A 20180-nucleotide genomic window follows, 5' to 3' on the forward strand; every position below is an offset into this window, starting at 1 on the left:
GATACAGTTATCTCAACACTATTTAAAACATTCAAAGGGACGGTTAGGAACATTCCTGTGAACTAGGTCAGTTCTACTTAATGACTTTGGCTTGAAAGGAGGTGTTGGAAGGGCTTTGAAGCTTTTGGGAGTGTTGTCGTTCTTCCTGTCTATTCTGTTCCTGTTCAGTACCTAAATGAGTTTGATTTGTTCTGTCTTTTTGACCCTCTCTTGAAACACAATACTGAAATAAGCAGAATAAAAGAAGAGAGAAAAAAAAGTGTTTTACTGCAATAGATTTCTTTCTGCTTTTGTTATTTCTGCGTTTAATATTTGACTTTGAATTTCATGACACATTCCTATTATTCTCACTCTTGAAGTTTAACATTACAACTTATTTTCAAGATGCAAAAATTATCAACATACTTTTGACTTTTATCCAGTGTATTTCCAGGTTCAGGAACAAGTTAAAAATCACAGTATTGTTAGATTGTTTTTCAGCTTTTTGTTAGATATTTTATTCTTCTATTTTTTTCCCTCCTATTATTGTTCCACATTGTTTCTTTCTTGGTTAAACAGCAGAAAGGACTAATGAGCAATTAGCTTAAAAGCTAGAGGTTGGCGTGGTTTAATGTTTTAAATTCTAATTGTCCTTTTGGTTTTGTGGTTTATCGTACCACAGGAGTGAACTGATACAAGTTTTAAATAAGTTGAAAGATAAGTCTTTAATTGCATTTCTGATGTTTTTCTGTAGGATAAAATTTGCTATTCATATATTAAAGAAAATGATCTAGTTAAATTGTTTCAGAAGGAGATCTGTTTCTCTATATTATGTGATTAATGTTGATTTATATTTCTCTATTAAATTGATCATTTATATGTTTCTGTTGAATGAACCATGTACAAGCATGAAAGAAAGAGAAATAAGGGACAGATGTACTGTTTCAGGTCGTGTTTTTGTTCTGAGGTGAGATAAACATCAGAAGAGAAACATACTGTGCAATCACTTTATAAAGGTATAAATAATAATTATTATAAATAATTTGGTAGCTCAAATGTTTTGACTGCTCAGTCAAAGTGGAACCACTTTTGCTAGTACCTTACAGTCTTCTCTGTAGTATCTCAAGTTTCTGATGCAAAAGAACTATATCAAAGGGATAAAAAAAAAAAACAAAAACAAAAATCACAAACCAAACAAACAAAAAACAAAACAAACAAACAAACACCCCAAACAAACAAAAGTAAAAAAACCAAAACAAAACAATCCAAAAAAAGAAAAATAAAAAACCACCACACATAAGCCAAAATCCAGAGCAGTAAAACCATAAACAATAGAAAATTGGGAATAACCTCTTCTGGAATAACTACCACTAGAGGAAAAATACATAAATAAACATGTATTAATTCTCAAACTCTTGACTATACTCAGGCCAAAACATCTGAGATGCTGAAAGATGCCAGGCATTCCTTATCAAACACCCTGAGTCTACCTATGGAGGCTCTGTAGAGTTCCAGTTTAGAAAGTTTTTCTTCAATTTACCTGAAATAATGATGAGAATAGAAATTTCCTCTGAGACAGGACAACATCTGTTTACCCTGTGTGAATGCCAAACTAAGGGACTGTTTTCCCCTGAACTCACAGAGGAAATACAAGGCCTTCACATGAACTTTTGACCAGATGGAAGTGGACCTAAGTGTTCATCCCTTGATAAAGACTGGAAGTCAACACTTATGCATGCTTTTTCACACTTAACTACTTTTGTAAAGTTCTGGAATTAAACGTTTAACTGTTTTTCAGTAATTGCACGTATTAATCATTATATGGAATACCTCACTGCAAATAATGAGCCTTGCTCAGAATCGCTTTGACCTACAGAATTATGGAGTTCATGTGAGGAGAGAGTGAAGTGAGGTGGCATTTTGGAATTGTCATGGGAAATTGTGACTGATATGTGGAGTTGAATTCCCATCCAGGAGTGAGATAATATAGAGAATTCTGTGAATTTATGTCTTTGATATATAATTTTCTCTAGGTGTCAAACAGACTTTTAATATTCAGCTCGAAGAGAGGAAGACGTAAAAACACATCAAACACAGAAAGCTCTAAAGGACAACACAAAACCAAACAAATAAAAACAAACAAAATATTTTGAAATCTATAAAAAATGCTGGTATATTTTGTTTTCATTATTTATTTCTAGTTGGTGCTGTTTGCACATTTTTTGTCCTTCATGCAATTAAATGACATTCATCAGAGACTGACATGCTCAAATACTTCTCTGACATTTTCTCCCCCTGCTGAACAAAGATGAAAAATTCAATATCCTTCTAATTGTACACATTAAAACTGTACAACCAAGGCATTCCCATTATACTACAATTACTATATTGGCAGGAAAACACGGTATAATTCTGAGGATATTAATGATAATCTGTGACTCTTATTGAATTCACCTTACTTTCTGCACAGTGTAATGAAGACAGAGAAAGTAATGACTAATATTTTTTTTTTCCTCAGTGATTTTCTGGGAGTTATTACAGACCACTGAAGTTTATAAGCTCTAAGTGCCAACTCAGTTAAACCAAGGAACTTAAAACAACAACATATTTTTTTTAAATGTTGACATTCTTTTCTAGCTTTTATCTACATTAGCAAGTGAACAAAATAGAAATGGATTCTACAAATGAAATAGTTCTTGTTGGTAATTGTATGAAAAGTAACTCCATTATAAGTTACTTTTACCTAAAACATTATGTAGTTTCCTTTCTCATGGCCTTTCAGATCTTAGTAGTGTTCATGCCTTCCTCACTGTTCCTGCTTCATGTGGCTTTATTTTGAATGTTACCTTTGTTTGGGGGCCTTTGTTTTGGAGCAACTGTGTGGGCTCCATCCATTTTTTGGAGCCATTTGTGATCTGTCACTGTGTGGAAGAAGGTGATCTTTCCTTCCCTTTTCTCCTCCCCTGCAGCCATATTTGCCAAATTTACTCCATCTGCTGACAGCTAAAGGAAAGCTACGGTGTATTGCTACTTTGAGAAGGATGAAGAGACACCATGGCAGCTACCACGATAGTGTGAAAGCCTGATAGTGTTGTGCTGCTCTCTAGCCAGCACAGGAGGAATTTATGGGGTGCTAAGCACCAATCAATATTTAAAGATCTGTTTCCCATCTCCCCCCAAAACAGGGTGTGAGGCCTGGGCGGGGGAGGCATGAATCCAAATACTCAGACTTTGAACCATGATTTGGAACTTGTTGCTTTAGGTAATGAGCCAAGTACTCTGTTAAAAGCCACAAACGAATCACAGAATGTTAGGGATTGGAAGGTACCTTGAAAGATCATCTAGTCCACCCACCGGAGCAGGAACACCTAGATGAGGTAACACAGAAAGGTGTCCAGGAGGGTTTTGAATGTCTCCAGAGAAGGAGACTCCACAGCCTCCCTGGGCAGCCTGTTCCCTCACTGTGAAGAAGTTTCTTCTCAATTTTTAGTGGAACCTCCTGTGTTCCAGTTTGTACCCATTGTCCCTTGTCCTATCATTGGTTGTCACCAAGAAGAGCCTGGCTCCATTATGACACTCACCCTTTACATATTTTTAAACATTAATGAGGTCACGCCTCAATCTCCTCTTCTCCAAACTAAAAAGACCCAGCTCCCTCAGCCTTTCCTCATAAGGGAGATGCTCCACTCCCTTAATCATCTTCGTGACTCTGTGCTGGACCCTCTCCAGCAGTTCCCTGTCCTTCTTGAACTGAGGGGCCCAGAACTGGACACGATATTCCAGGTGTGGTCTCACCAGGGCAGAGTAGAGGGGGAGAAGAACCTCTCTTGACCTACTAACCACCCCCCTTCTAATACACCCCAGGATGCCATTGGCCTTCTTGGCCACAAGAGCACAGTGCTGGCTCATGGTCATCCTGCTGTCCATCCTGCTGTCCCTTTCCCCTACGCTACTCTCTAATAGGTCATTCCCCAACTTATACTGGAACGTGTGGTTGTTCCTACCCAGATGCAGGACTCTACACTTGCCCTTGTTATATTTCACTCCCTCAGTTTAGCTGCAAAGATGCTGTGGGAGACCATGTCAAATGCTATACTGAAATCAAAATAGACCACATCCATTGCTTTGTCACCATTTATCCGCCTCGTTGTGTCCTCATAAAAGGCTATGAGATCGATCAAGCATGACTTCCCCTTGGTGAAGCCATGTTGACTGCCCCTACTTGCCTTCTTATCCTTGATGTGCCTTGAGAAGGCACCAAGGATAAGTTGTTCCATCACTTTTCCAGGGACAATCAACCAATTCAGACTCAGCTAATTGTGCCCATTAGTTAATGATAGGTTCAATACATTGCCTTCTGATCAATGAATGCCCTCCATGTTACCTTGGGCTAATAGGTATGGGTAAAGTGGCAGATAAGAATGAAAAATTACGGACATGATTCCCCTATGTCAGGAGTAATTTAATGGGACTGACTGATGACAACATGTCATAATGGTTGAGCTTGAAAGGGACCTCTGGAGCTCATCTGGTCCAAACACCCAGCTTAGGCAGGATGACCTAGAGGAGGCTGCCCAGGATCATGTCCAAGCAGCTTTTGAGTATCTCCAAGGAGGAGGACTCCACAGCCTTCCTGTGCAGCCTATGCCAGTAATCAGTCAACCACATAGTGATAAAATGTTTCCTGATATTCAGAGGGAACTTCCTGTGTTCTCGTTTGTGCCAGCTGCCTCTGGTCCTGTCACAGGGCACCACTGGAAAGAGCCTGGCTCTGTCCTTTTTGAACCCTCCCTTCAGATGTTTATACACCTTGATGAGATCCAACTGAGTCTTTTCTAAGCAGTGCCAGCTCTCTCAGTCTTCCCTCATATGACAGGTGCTACAGTCCCTTCATCATCTGGGTGGCTTTTCACTGGTCTCTCTCCTGTAGCTCCATAGCTGTCTTGTGCTGAGGTGCGCAGAAATGGACACGATATCCCAGATGTGACCTCACCAGTACTGCTTTGTTTGCATAGTTGAGGTAAAAAGAAATAGAATAAGACAGATAATATCTGGAGCAATTTCAACGGAGATAGAATCATAGAATAGTTTGGGTTGGAAGGGACCTTTAAAGGACATCTAGTCCAACCTCCCTGCTATTGCAGGGACATCTGCAACTAGATAGATTTCTCAGAGTTGCTTCCAGCCTGGCCTTGAAAGAAAACCTGATGAGTACAGATTATTATTAATTATTCACATCTGTGTGTAAAAATTCAAAAAATGAAATAAAAGAGGAAGAAAAGAGATCATTTAGGGGCATTTGATATTAAAAACTGTCAGTCTTTAACCGTACAAGATACTCTGTTATAGCAAAGAGTGTGATGTTACAAAGTAACCCTTGCAAACCTCTTTCCATGTCAAAAGATACTTCCATTTTCTCATCTGTGTGTTATTAATTAAAACTTGCTGTGTTAGAACAGCCTTCTACAATAATTAATTTACTTCATAGTTATCCACAGGTGTGTGATTTTAAAGTACAGAAAGGAAAAATACAGGATTGTATGGTATTGTACAGAAATGCGATAACAATACGGATGGGTGAATAAACATATTTAATTGCAGTGTATGCCATTAAAAAGCATCATTTCACAGAATCTGCAGGAGTCACTTTTGGTATAAAAATATATCCATTTATTCAGGCTGGATAAATAATGTGTATGTTAGTTGATTTGGTAAATTTTTTGTAATCATACAATATTTTTAATGCTGACAGTATCTTCTGGTGCTTTCACAGTGACAGTCATTTAAATGCTTGTGCACAGCTTTTTTCTTTTCTGCAGTGATGAAGAGAGTCACTGATTCCCCAGTGAAGTAACTCAAAATCTTCCTGATTAGTGAAAAATAGCTGCTAAATTCCTTGGCAAGATCAGTTAACATTACTGATTGTTTTACTGTTTCAAGTGATTTTATGGCCAAACTGTTGAACCCTCACCTGCTACTTGAGGCTTTAGATTTCAGAGGGACTCTGCTGAAATGGTAATGCAGAAAACCACTAGACTATCAGAAGTACTAGAAAGCAAGGAAGACCTTACTGTGTATGTGGTGATGCTTTTTTGGTGGTGGTGTTTTTTTTTTTTTGCTTTGTGGTTGTGCTTTTTTTTTTTTTCCCCCTGTTACAGAAACAAAGAAAGAGTACAGAAAACAGGTTTTCTTTACTCTGTAAGGAGACAGAGAAAAATGCTTTATTTCAGCTTTCCAGGTTTAGCTCTTTTGTTGTCTAGGCAGTTGGTTCAGATAGAGATTCTATAGCTACTGTAAAGGGTAGTCATTTACACTCTTTTCTAATGTGTTAGCACCTCCGTGAAACAACACCACTTTTTCTTGTTTCTTCTCTATTTTTGTATCTTCCTTTTTTGACTGGACTTCTTAAAAAATGTGAAAAAAAAAAAAAAACACAAATGCAATTAGATGTAGCCTCATCTACCATAATATTGTGCATAATGAATTGCTTTTGTATGGGTGACTGAAGGACAAATATACCTATTTCTTTATAGCGATCTATTTATAAAAACAGAAAAACCAACCAAACAAACAAATCAAGAAATAAAAATCAGTCTTGAGATCCTGAATTATTCAATGTTACATGCCTGTCTGTCTGATGGTAGCTATCTGTGGCACCTGTCATCATTTTTGACCGAAGAGAAAGATACTCTGCTTCAGTGTTGGGTACTTCCCCAATCCAAGCAAGGTATACTGAACATAGTCTTTATAATCCCACTAATAGAGCAGGAAAGGACACAAAGGAGAAGGTGTGGCCATTTTCTCCAAATAGGAGGAAAAAAAAAAAATCCACAAATATCCAAATAGTAGCACGTAACATTTTCAAGTTAGATGGAGGAAAAATACAAGAATTGGTCAAGGCTGAATTTCTTTTTGTGTAAACTGCTATATTGGTCACAGAGTCTATGGGAAATACCTGGTGGTAACAGTAGGTGAGACAAATTCACAGCTACAGAGAGGCTGTAAACTGGGGAATAAACATGTTTCTAAACATGTGGTCATGCTGTCATACATTTGATGTTGCAACCAACTCTTTTACATTCTTCCACTAGCCTTGACACATCTGACCACACTACTAGGTTTTGGAAAATGACTCACGTATAGCAATAGTGACCTTGAGAGTGTGGCTCTCATTACACTGAGATCTTCATTTGTGTTACTAGGTCCCATGGGTCTTTTAAGGATGAAATCAGAATATGCTGAGAATACTGAATATTAAACATGCACTATAATAGGAATGCTGTGGAAAAATGAATTAATATATTATTTTAATTTTCATATTGCTGGTAGACATAACATCAAGAAATTAGTTTATTTCTGTGTTACCCTTTCTATTGCATAAAATCTGTTACTGAAATACACATTTATCATAGTTCATTTATTCAGTAATTTTAGCGTTTTCTTTCTTTCAGTAACTTCTGGTGAAACTGTTGCTGTGGATACACAAACCAGGGTAACCAAGGAAACCACCACCTTCAAACCAGAAATGCCATCTTCTGTGCTTTTGGAGGTTCCAGCCTTGGCTGACTTCAATAAGGCATGGGCAGAACTCACTGACTGGCTTTCTCGACTGGATCGAGAGATAAAATCTCAGAGAGTGATAGTAGGTGACCTTGATGATATCAACGACATGATCATCAAACAAAAGGTATGAGAAACACTGATTTTTCAAGTTGAAAGCCTCATGATCTTTATTCTGTATTAAGTAATTTCAACAAAGAACACAGGAGAGATGAAAGGCTGGAAAACACGCAGTTGTTATTTAAGCTACCTTATCCCATAAACCCAATTATTGGATTAAATGTTAAGATAATTAATTGAGAGGGGGAAAAATGAGTATTTAATAATTTATCTGGTATTTAAGGGAGATCTCTTTATCTTTCTACTGCTTGTGCTGACTGTGTCATAAGAGTATACAAGACAATGGTTGAAATATAAACCTCATGAGAAAGAAGCAGTTGTATAGTAAGGTCCAGGTTACCATGAGGGAAGACACCCTGTTTCATACCTTTTCCTTTTTTTTTGTTGCTTCTGTAATAACTTTCTGAGAGGCTTGTACCCTGACGATGTTGGGTTATGAAAAGCTCCTCACTCGTCTTAAAGAACAGCTCATTAATGCAAGTGTTTTGTCAGCAATACTGCATCAGTGTTACTTATCTTTGAAAAGATAGAAAAATATGGAAATATTTGTGCTAGAGGAAAAAAAAAAGCTGAACTTTAGCTACTTAGTAGCAATAAAAGTAATTTGGTATTATACAATTTGAAAGTAATTACCTGCCTTCTAGGCTTCACATTCCTCAATATAAAAGATTTGGCTTGCCTGTGCAAAACTTTTCAGTGTTAAATTTCTATTCAGTTCAGTTCTAAACTGCATTTAGGACACTCTGTTATAAGATTCTCATCAGCTTCCTCCTAATAAAAAAAATTGATTTATTGTAAAGAAGACTTAAGTAAAAAGAGGGAGAAATAACAGACACGTTTTGCCAAATATCTGTGCTATGCAGTTTTATGAGAGCATGTATATTAAAATATGCAGATATCTATTTGTTTCATCTTGATTAATGATCACAATATATAATGTGTAAAATTGTGTAATGTTTATTAATTAAAATATATTTAAAATGGCATCAGTATATTTTAATAACTGATAGTTGCAGTATTGCTTATGCAGGACACCAGATTAAAAAAAAAAAACAAACAACTTTTATGTCATTTGAAAAGGTTGAAGGCCAAAGAAGACTTGTTTGCATGCTGTCTTTTCATCTTTTCCAGAACTATTTTGTTTTTAAAATTTTAGGTTGTCAAATAGTTGGTTCAGAATTACATGAGGTTTTTACTTATGCCTCATTTTAGTGTATTATACTGGCAAAGAAAATCAATAGCTTTCTTCTGTAGGTCTCTCTAACTTAAATATGAGATCAAATTATTAATTCTCGAAAATGTCAGTTGTTATACATGTTTTAAAGTGAACTGGTTTGAATCTGCATTTTGTCTTAACTCAAGGCTGAAGTATTTTATTCACTTAAGCCAGCACCATTACAATCTTATTCTTGCTTCTGTTCCCGGCTGGGTAGCCTTGTCTTTTTTTTTGATCCCATGCTGTGCTGGTAACAAAATCAGCAGGAAAGCTCTTTTTTGTTGTGCTTACCTCTCTAACTGGCTGTGCAACAGAATGTGGCATTTAATATAATCTCTGATGAAATGGACAAATCAATGTCTAAACATAGACGGCAGTTCTGTTAACTGGCTCCCTTTTCTATAATGATCATGTTAATATCACTTAATACATGGAAATTAATGTAATGAAATTTTGGTTCTGCCTCTTAATCTATCACTGGATTATTAGGTGAAATTAGCAGACAGAATTTTCAAAACTGACAAAAAAATTTCGGTTCTCAAAAACCACCTCTGCTTCCTAATGTGTAGAGTGTCTGCAGCAGTATGTTAGCTGATGAATCTGGACGTGTGGGTTCTTGGTTATTCTGAAAGGTCAGACAAGATATGATCTAAGTTGGAAATCCAGAAGTAGTGCTTACATCCCCAGATCTGTATTTTCTGCAAAATATCACAATCATATCTCTCTTGTTCTTGTGATGTAGAAGTCATTCATAGTCACAGTATTGCATTGTGCTCTATTTGGGGAGTTTGTTACATCTCTACAGGGATCTCAGTAAGCTTTAATAGGAGTTCTGTCATAGTATATTGACTTTTTTTTTAAGTTTTTTGACTTTAGGTGTAAAATACCATCTTAATACAATTGACTACTTCTCTTATAAAAATTCAACATTATAAAGATACATGCTCTATGAAAGATATTTTATTATAATGCATCTCTAGTTGCTCACCTAGAATTTAAAGCATTTCAAAATGCTAGTGCCATTGGCATCCTACCAAGCTTTTAATGTTTTGGGAATTCGTTTTCATTTGATATTTCTTTCGAAGCAGAGGGCCACATTTCTAATAAGAAATTGAAATGTGAAAGCAAACATTTTAAAAGCAAAGAAATCCCATATCCTAGCACGGTGTGTAACAGGACATTTTCCAAATCACTCAGGTAAAAAACAAGTGACCTTAAGTTGTCCTTTCTTTTACATTACCATATAATGTTGTTGAAGCTAAGTCTCTAAGGGCATTTTGGTTAAGTTCACTTCGGTCTGATTGTGTCACAAGATCACAGCCACTAACTCTGTCATACTTTTCCTCCGTAAAAGTTTAAGGCATCATTAGCCCCTACTCGAACTTTGCTTGGAGATGATTACAGCGAATTGGTACTCTTGAGCAAATAGCATATACAAAGGTTAATTTTGGAACAAAGCAAAACAAGAAAAAGACAACTATTGTAGAAAAGGCTTGCTTTAGTGGCAGCTTCCCTTTAATAAAAGAAATAATACAACTTAAATTCTCCTAAGTGGTGCAGATACTATGTAGTAAAAGGAGCACAATAAAAGAGTAGCACAATGTCTATTCATTTCAAACATCTATAGTTACTCTTTCTGTCATGTGAGTGATATACATTTCTTTCAAGCAAATTCATTATATATTTTAGTCATCTATAATTGTATATATCTTGTTAAATTCTGTATAATTAAAGTAAAAGACACTAAAAAGTGTGTAGTAAAGAAATTTAATATTAGCATTAGTGTCATCGATGTTTTCATTAGAGGAAAATGATTATATTTTACTCATCTGCTTGAAGACTGATGTTTTGCAGGATTTGATCCTGAAAGGAAAAAATGTAAGACTGACTGAGAAGAGATATGTATGTTTTTTCTTTAGAAAACCTTCATCTGCAAATAAAGTTCATGGGAAATACTGAGAATATATAATATGCCAAGACATACGTAGCTGAGGAAAAAGACAGAATGCAGTGTACACTGTTAGTTCATTTCGCTAGCATTACTTCAAAACATTCAAGATGTTTTGTATTTGAAGGTGAGGTTGCGATTCTTCATAAAAGAGAAAATTGTGGACAGAGGAACTGGATGATAAACTACTTTCTGCTACATTATGGAAGAATGGAAAACTCTTCTTACTTAAGATGCTAACAAGCCTTTACTCAGAAACTTTGCACTGGCATCATTGGATTTTGAGGAAGGTTTGAAGTAGGAATAGATTTCTACTAAAAGCAGTGAACCATGGAGGCTGTGCAAAACTTGAAGATAAATAACAATGCCATTCAAAGAGATCAAATATTGTAATCTCCTTAAATTTTGAATTCTATTCTTGGATTTTGCCAAGCCATGATCTCCATCCAATTTTTTTGTAACATGTTATTGAAAACATGGCTTTCAGTTATACTGGATAGAAATAGATTTTATTTAGTAAAATGAATAATAAGTAATGTTACTAATGAATGTGACTGCAAACAATTTTCAGTGTTTGCTTATTGGTTCTAAGAGTAAAGGTTGAGCGTGCACTGTTACATGCAGTGGAGAGGATTAATCTGAAAAAGTATTTATTTAGAATGACACCTACAGCCAAGCTAGTTACTGAGACTTTTAAGCAAAGAAGAGGAAAATATACTTTTAGGTAATGATTTGTGTCATCCTAACGTAGTTATCCAAGAAGATTTAGATGACTTATTTCTACTCAATTAATTTGTCACTGTTCAAAAAGTAGGTTTGATCTTCTGTCAATTAGAGAAGTAAATGAAGTTGGAATGAAGAGATTGTTTTCACTGTTAATTACTGAATTGACTTTTCAGTAGCTGAGGATCTTGTGCCACTGATGATAGTAACATAACTGTTAAGGAAAAATATTGGTTTATAAACTGTGTAATTGACCAACTTCAGATGAAAGAGTGGGCTTAACTGATGTTCCCCTTGTTTGAGGATTTTTTGCCTGTCCTTTCCCATGGTCACATACCATGAATTTTAGTATACCATTTTATATGCATTTTCATATGCAACCTTACAATTAATATTCTGATAGATGAGAAGAATGGGAAGTTTTCCAACACAAGTTTTTGTGGAAAAATAAACATAGTTTATAATTTGTATCCTGTTCTTACAGAAGCTTCTGTAATTATCAAATTAAAATTTGTAGCTCTGTGTTATGGAGTGTGAATCAGTATAATCCTCAGGCTTTTGGATAGTGTACTTCAAGGTTTGCAGAGATGTGAAGAAGTTTCATATTAGTGACATATGCATGAAAGGACCAATGTGACACATCCGATGATGACGTATTCTTGAAGAACATCATAGGAGATTTTACACTTGGAGCTGAAAGTTTTCCAGTTTAGTATTCTGATGTGCTTAAAGGCAGGAGTTCTCTAGTCCAGAATCAGAGTACAGTATTAGTAAGCTGGGAGCAGACATTCACACTTTCAAAACCAGTCTTCAGGAGCATATTTGCCCCATCCCTCTCTCTGGGCTGTCATGCTGCTTTGAGGGTTGTTTTCAAAGCTTCACATTCTCTAGGATCTTCTGTTTCCATATGAATACACAGCTGCAGACATTCCCTGGGGCAGTATTGGACCAGGATCAACCAGCTCCCAAAGCAGGGCTAGAGCTGAAACTGATTCTGCAGCATGCTGGAGGGTTCATTGGCATTTTTGTGCACCTCCTCTGATAGTAGAACCCTGCACATGACTTTATGCCTTAAGTGGTGTTCAAAACCTCCTTTACCTGTATGAATTTCGCCGTAGGATATATTCACTCAGGAGACTCCTATCATTATTTTATATATATTTCAGAGTGTTATTGTAGTTCTATTTAACATGGGATATCTAGCAGAATTCTTATTTTATACTGTGCCATGCTGTTAGCCTTTTAAAAATTAATTCTGATTTATGAGAAAGACATGAAGGCTGGTTTCAGTTTTTGAAGTGAATAAAATAAGCTAATAAATGAACGGATTTCTAAATATATTACAAAAAGTTAGAACTACAAGGTTTGTATGCTGAAAGTTTTTGGCTTTTTTATAGAATAGGGGAAAATGAAAAAATGTCTGTCAGCCTTTAAGCTTATTCTGAAAGGGCAGAAAATGCAGCAGGATGCTCTAGAGGGCCTGGAAATCTGAGTCTTTAAAGGGAAAGGGGAGAAAAAAAGAAAAAAGAAATTCTATTAATCTGAAAATTAGACCTCAAGGGATATAGAATATGTGTCAAGAGACTCTTTCTTTTTAATGCTTTATTGCACATAAAGACAGCTAATGCTTTAAAATAGCTTGGCCAGCTCATTACAGTATTTTAGAGAGTATATTTGTTTTCTGCAACAATAAAAAAGCTGTCTAAACACTGTCTTTGGAGAATGATTAGCAGCCATTTTCTTATTTCGCTATAATGTCAATCACTAGGATGTGCATAAAAAATTTACTTCTAAGGATCTGCTTCTAAACTAATTTAAATAAAAGAGATACTTACATCATTTTTCAGTTAGTTTTCGGTCACACTGTAAATCATTATCCAAACAAAAAATACTTAATACTACAGTTGTGCCTAAAGATAACTTTCTTGTTTGATTTTATTGGCCTATTGTGGAATAATTTGATTTTTTTTTTTCCAATTCCTGCCAAATAAGCTTCTGGGAAAAGTTCTAATGATTAGTGCAACTGGTGTCCCATTAGGTTCAGCAGGGAAAGGACAAGAGTATAGGAACTCATTTACACTTGCATGTATATGTGGAGCATTAGAAGTATGTACTTTTCACTAGGGTTGCATTTTTCAGTAGCAGTTATACTTTTCTGTATTTCTAAGTCTGACCTGTGTTATAAGTATAAATGACCAGTTCTCTCAACACTGGCCCTTACCTGACCTAATCTTTTATCCGAATCAGCCTTTCATTGTGTGCATTTACCTTCCACTAGTATGTGCTACTCAGAGACCTTGTGCATTGGGCCCTCTACAAACATACCACAAGTATAAAAAGACTGTTTAAAGCTATGTACTGTCCACAGTGTGGACCATGGGGAAACTGCTTGAACCTTCATGAGCTCTGTGTGTGCTCGGGCAGCAAAGGGAAAAAAAAAAAACCCTTGAATCAACATCTGTGAGACCAAATGTTCAGGAAAAACGTGGAGGGGTTCCAGTGCAGGTCCACCAAGGTGGTCAAGGGTAGGAGAACTGGATATATGAAGAGAGATTGAGAGCTGGGCTTGCTCAGCCTGGGAGAGAGCCCAAGAGGGAACTTATTGCTGCCTACAGCTACAAGATGGGAGACTGTACAGAAGACAGAGCCAGACTCTTCTCAAAGGTGTACAGTAAAATGATGAGAGGCAACAGACACATGCTGCAGCAAAGGGAATTCTGATGAGATATTAGGAGAAAAATTCTTCATGATAGGTGTAATGAAACATTGGAACAGGCTATCCAGAGATGTTGTGGACTCTCCATACTTGGCAGTGCCCTGTGCGACCTGATACGATTCTAAATTTACCCTCGTTTGAGCAGTAAGTTGGGCAAGATGATCTTGAAAGGTCCATTCAAACCTAAATTATTATGTGATTATATATGAATGCTATTCTCAAATAACAAGATTCTGTGCTGTATACCATGTCAATGAAAGACACTTTAAAGGAAGGAAAACATGGCTTTATGCCACCTTTGCATCCCTTCCACCTCAGCTGTGATTTACTTTAAGAGCTGGACCAGTCCTGATAAAATTTTGACAAATTATTTAGTTCTAAGTATTAGTGAGGATCTGTTAGGACAGTTATACAAGTTCTAGGGGGCTGTAGTTTTGTATACATATTAATATATGTTGCTAGCAGTAGTAACAAGAAAAGCTAAGAGTGGCTTTGTTTTTATTCAGAAATTGCAGGAAATATAAAAGCAACTTGTTTCTAAATAATGATGCAATGTGTAAAATTCTAATCTAGTTGTAATCATAAAATGCAAATTAAAACTAGGGGGAACAATTGTATATTTGCACATTTTGTGTGTGAGGAGATGGAGCTCTTCTTAGAGAATTAAGTTTTCCTCTGTAAGAAAATAGAAACATGAAATCCCAGCAGAGCTTCCTAATGAAGCTGATCTTGAAACACAGTTCTTTTATGTGGAAAACGGTCCCAGAATTTTATCTAAAAAAATCTACTATCTTGAAATGTGCCCTATTGGTTTCTCAATGTGCCAAGAGTATTCTGATACTTCTATAAACACTGCTTAATAATAATATGGATTCAGAGATCTGCTAACAGATGGGCAATTCCCTCTTGAGGCAGAGCAGCCAGTAGTGTCATTATAATATTTTTTCATGAAGGAATTGTTTAAAAAAATGTCACTCTGGAATATGTCAAATAACTAGTTTCTAGTGACTTAACTTTATTGCAGTAAGTGAAATTCTTGGAATTCCTTTTCTCTTTTCCCAGTAGAATACTATTTTTTTTTTCATACCTAGAGAAGCTCTCAGGAAGAGTTCTCTGTTGATTTACATGGATATGTTGTTTTTACAACACTCACGTGAAGTAATCAAAACAGACATCTAACTCACTAAAGCTCCTGCAAAACATTTAAATTATATGCTATATAGAGCTGCTTAAAAATGAAAGGTAATATTTATAAAAACATCATAAGAGGCACTAAGGCATACTTGTTTTAAGGTGCACAAGGGTCCTGAATATTTTTATCCATTCTCTAACTGTTATACCATTTATTTCTTCATGTAACCCACCACTAGGCATGCATTGTCACCAGATTTAAGGTGAAAAATCAGCAAGTTCCTGTGGTTCTGGAGAGGGAGAGAAGTCACGGGAGAGAGAGTTGCATGTCTTGGGAAGCTGTTATGATGGGGGACTGAGGAGAAAGGTACACTGTGCTCTAAATTTGCCTGATCTTCACTCTCCTCCTGCCACCTTGTTCTTCGCCTTTGTTGAACACAGCCAGACTCTTCTCTGGTGCCTGGAATCCCCTTTGGCACATCTCTTCTTCAGTATATTCTCCTTTTATTTCTGCTAAACTGAATTTTGCATGTAGAAAATGAGGACAAAATATATGATTTTGCATAACACCTATCACAACTGATGTCCTTTGATAATAATGAACAACATGTTGAAGAAACACTCAATTCCAGCATTTCTAGATTCTCTTTTTGTCTTAGTGGTTGGGGAAGGTGGTAGGACGGGGTTGTATGTTTATGTTTTGTTTGGTCTGATAAAAAACCAATCCCTCCATTACTGAAAAAAAAAAAAAAAATCTCAAACATTGATATTAGCAGACAACAAATTTACAATGCAAATAGGCAGAATATGAATTTTTTTTCAGGTTACTAAGCACTGCAATGAAATCCTAGAAAATGGCTGAGTACATACTGAGCTTGAAATATGAAGGTAATCCCATTAAAAGCAATATGACTGTATGTTTTCCTCAAGAAAGATATTAAAGTATTTTTCTGAATTGAACCAGAGAATTCAACTTTTCACACAACCAGGGCTGAAGGAGGACTTAATTAAAAGAAAACTGGTTTTGTAGTAAATGTGGGCCATTTTGCATTACTCAAACCTCCCATCTGTTTCTGTTGCTAGATGATACACTAATCAAGGTAACAAATCAATTTCCAGAACTGTGTTCTGCTGCTTTTTTGGACCATTGCTCTTACTGAGATAAAGCATCATTTTAACTGATCACTGTGGCGCTCCTAATGTTCATGTGCATTCTACTGATATTAAAGATTTTGTGCAGTCAAATGTGAGTTTCACACGTAGAGGTTCAGTCATGACAGCTAGCTCATAACTTTCTTTTCGATGCTTCTGGACTTGTCAAATCCTCCAGATGAATTGTTAAACATGGAATTCACATTGGGGTTCATGCAGTTCAAATATTGCAACTATCTGCTCTATTTGCTCGAGAAAAGTTTTCCTGATAGCCGTTAACATGCAAGTAACTCAGCTGCTGCAGTTACGTGCTATTTACAGAAGTACAGTGTCAGAAAAAATAATGCTTATCCATCTCTTTCTTGAGGGATTATTGTAAAACCTCCAATAGATGATAAAAGGTGGGAAGACCATTCAGGGTGAGAAAATGTGACCTAAACTGATTCACTGTGCAAAAAAATATTGTGTAAATTTTACTATTAATTTTTTTGTGCTTAAATAACTGGACAAGAACAAGGTATAACTATCCCAAACATGCAGCGATAATTTCTTAATAACTACTGATATTGAGATTTTGCTGATGTCAGATCTTAAATGTAGGTCATAAATTTGTAATAAATGCTCTTTGATCCAGATTACTACAGTGCAATGATAATCTTGGGTAGGTTTCCTTTAAAAAAATGAAGTGGAAGTAATAGAAACAACACTGGAAAGATGCTGGAAAGCAAGAGAACTGAGCGTTGTAATTTTTCAGCATCTCACACATCTGGCCTTACTTGTTGATAACAGGACTGTGAAAATAGCTGAAGAAGAGAAAATAAGGAATAATTTAAAACAAAACCAAAAACCTAACCAAAACAAGCAGACAAACAAGAAGTCTAGGCCTAACAAAATACCGAAGTAGAACAATCTAAACCTACAAATAATTGTAACTGATTTCTGGACATATTTTTTTTTAATGTAAGCATAAAGAGTTAAAAAAATATAGATCCTATGGCTACATGCCCTTGTAAAAAGTGCCTCTCCAGCTTTCTTGTAGGCCCCTTTTAAGTACTGAAAGGCTGCTTAGAAGGTTTTCTGAAGCCTTCTTTTCTCCAGGCTTAACAGGCCCAAGTCTCTCAGCCTGTCCTCACAGAGAAGGTGTTCCTTCACTCTGATCATCTTCATGGCCCCTCTCCAACAGGTCCATGTCCTTCTAATGTTGGGGGCCCCAGAAGATAAAATTAAGCATTTCTCTGTCTGTGAGGAGGAATGATGTATTTTGGGCTATTGTGAGTTACTAGAGATGTCTTGCTCTGCATATCACAGAATCATTTATTCAGACAGCATCGAAGGTGGCATGGTATGGGACCTGATCTCAGAGTAAATGTCCAGCCTTTTGACATATGTTTTACCATATGCATGGGATTGTTTTCTTTTGTGTTATCTTATGTGTGTATCTTAAATTCCTACTGTGCATCATGATCAGCACTGATAGCATTTTTAACTGTTCTTAGAAACCCTTCTACCTCTTTGTATGTGGCCCATATGGCATAATATTTCCATGATGAAAAGGGGTATATTTGGCACATTTCTATAATGACATTCAGATGTAGGAGTCAGTTCTGACAAAAGTGATCGTGTTTTGCAGAGAAATAACAGTGCATCAGAACCCATACAAATTATTAGGTCATTTCACAGTATCATAGTATGTTTGGGATTAGAAAGGATCTCAAAAGATCATCTAGTCCAATCAGCCTTCTGGAGCAGGAATGCCTAGGTGAGGTTGCACAGGAACATGTCCAGGCGGGTTTTGAATGTTTCCAGGGAAGGAGATTCCACAACCTCCGTGGGCAGCCTGTTCCAGTGCTCTGTCACCCTCACTGAGAAGAAGTTTTTTCTCAAATTTAAGTGCTCATTTGCTCATGGTGTGATTTTAAGTGGGGCTTTTTTCATTCCCAGACCTGTCATTAAAGCGTGTGATAAAGAACAAGAATATAGAATCTAGAGAATCAAGTGATATCTGTGGGTACTAGCTGATAACTCTAAGAGCACCAACATACTGTGAGTCAGTTAATAAAATCAACTGTATCAGCCATTTGTATTTTGTAAATATTCCTTGACTAATAAAATAAAGTAAATAAAATTAGTAAATTTAGTACTAATTTACTGAAGAGCATGTCTCATGCAGGCTGGTTCAAGTCAGGGAGAAGTGCTTTGGAGACAGCAGAAGCTGAACTGGGGATGGGTGCAGCAAAGTGGCCCTTCTGAGCCGTGACTGTAAGGTGTATCGTACCATATTGTGCTTCATGTTATTAACTCAGAAATAGCACTTCAGATTAGTTATGCTAAACTACTTTTCCCAGAGCTATACACACCTGCAATAATAATCCACAACAGATGTTGTTGATAGGATCAGTTTAGAGACAGAAGGATTTACAATAAAAGAATTACTGGGGGTTTGTGCATTTAAATTATCATACTGATAAAGTGTATGTGGATGAAAAAAAGTTGTATATTTATAAGTGGCTTCGATCAAGACTTATAACATTGTTCCAGATTGGGGAAAAAGCTGGTGAGATTGTCTAACAGGTCTTATGGCTATGGTTAAGAGAAGAGATGGACAAAATATAAGTGGAGAGTAAAGAGTGGAAAGAACAGTGCAATTGTTAAACTGGAAAAGTTTGGAAGGCTGTTAGTTTGTTTCCTTTAAGGCATAGTTGTATAAAGATCCGTGTTGACGAAGTACAAAAATTCAGTTGAGGAGAAAAATTTGTAAGATAGAAATGCTCTTGTTTTTATGTAGATGAATTTATGCAAATTTAATGTCATTAAGTTTCCCTTCCACCTCTTTCCCTTCTTCCTGCTATACTGCAGAAGTTTTTAGGTCAAACATCACTCACCTTCTGAGAACAATGTCTAACGAGTATCTTTCTTTCAAACTTTCTAGCTAAATATGATGAGATTAAGGAAAATCTTGCATGTTGAAACTTCAATCATATTGGTTTATTTGTATGTTAGTTTCTGGTTTTTATTAAATTATTTTCCTATATTTCTGTCAAGGTGAAAATTCATGTATGTTTTTCAATTATAAGGTTTTTTTGTATGAATTAAATCATTTTGTATGGCTCTAATTATTAGAATGATTTATACATAACCAAGAATTGTCAGTGGAATCTGAGAAAATTGTGCACCTGACTTTAAATTTCCTTGGGTGCTCATTACCCAATTCCTTTTTTAATTCTTTCATTAGGCAATCTTAAAATCACGAGTCTTAATTAAAAGAACACGACAGCCTTTGGAGAACTCTTAGTGTAGAATACAAAGCATGTATTTTTCTTTTGTTATGAGAAAACTGGGGAGTTTTCACTGTAGGATTCGCAGAAAATGTGTTCTCTTGATTTCATGTTTTACCATATGCCTATTTCTGAAGTGCACGGACTATATGGTCATTGTTAGACTTTGCTGTAGGATTGATGTTCAGGGATTCTATTTAACAATAAGTAGTGTAATTGATTCTTCAACCTGTTTTGAATGATAGGTAAACTGTCATTAGGTTATCTTTTTCAAATTTCTCTCCTTCTACTGCCAGTGAATAATGAGACTTTTTCACTGTAATTATCATTTCTAGAACAAAAAAAATGCATAAATGGCAG

The 20180-nt window shown here is 36.1% G+C and overlaps 1 protein-coding gene across 12 annotated transcripts in view; it reads left to right on the forward strand.

Moving 5' to 3' along the window:
* The window catches only part of DMD (dystrophin), a 1243922-nt gene that overhangs the window by 894561 nt on the left and 329181 nt on the right, over positions 1 to 20180 (forward strand). For all 12 annotated transcript variants that reach the window (XM_065859822.2, XM_071812115.1, XM_071812091.1 and 9 more), the window contains one exon: positions 7431 to 7666. In XM_065859822.2, the coding sequence (XP_065715894.1) occupies positions 7431 to 7666 (236 nt within the window). The remainder of the gene's footprint in view (positions 1 to 7430; positions 7667 to 20180) is intronic.

This window comes from Patagioenas fasciata, chromosome 1 (assembly GCF_037038585.1).
Source record: "Patagioenas fasciata isolate bPatFas1 chromosome 1, bPatFas1.hap1, whole genome shotgun sequence".
Lineage (NCBI taxonomy): Eukaryota > Metazoa > Chordata > Aves > Columbiformes > Columbidae > Patagioenas > Patagioenas fasciata.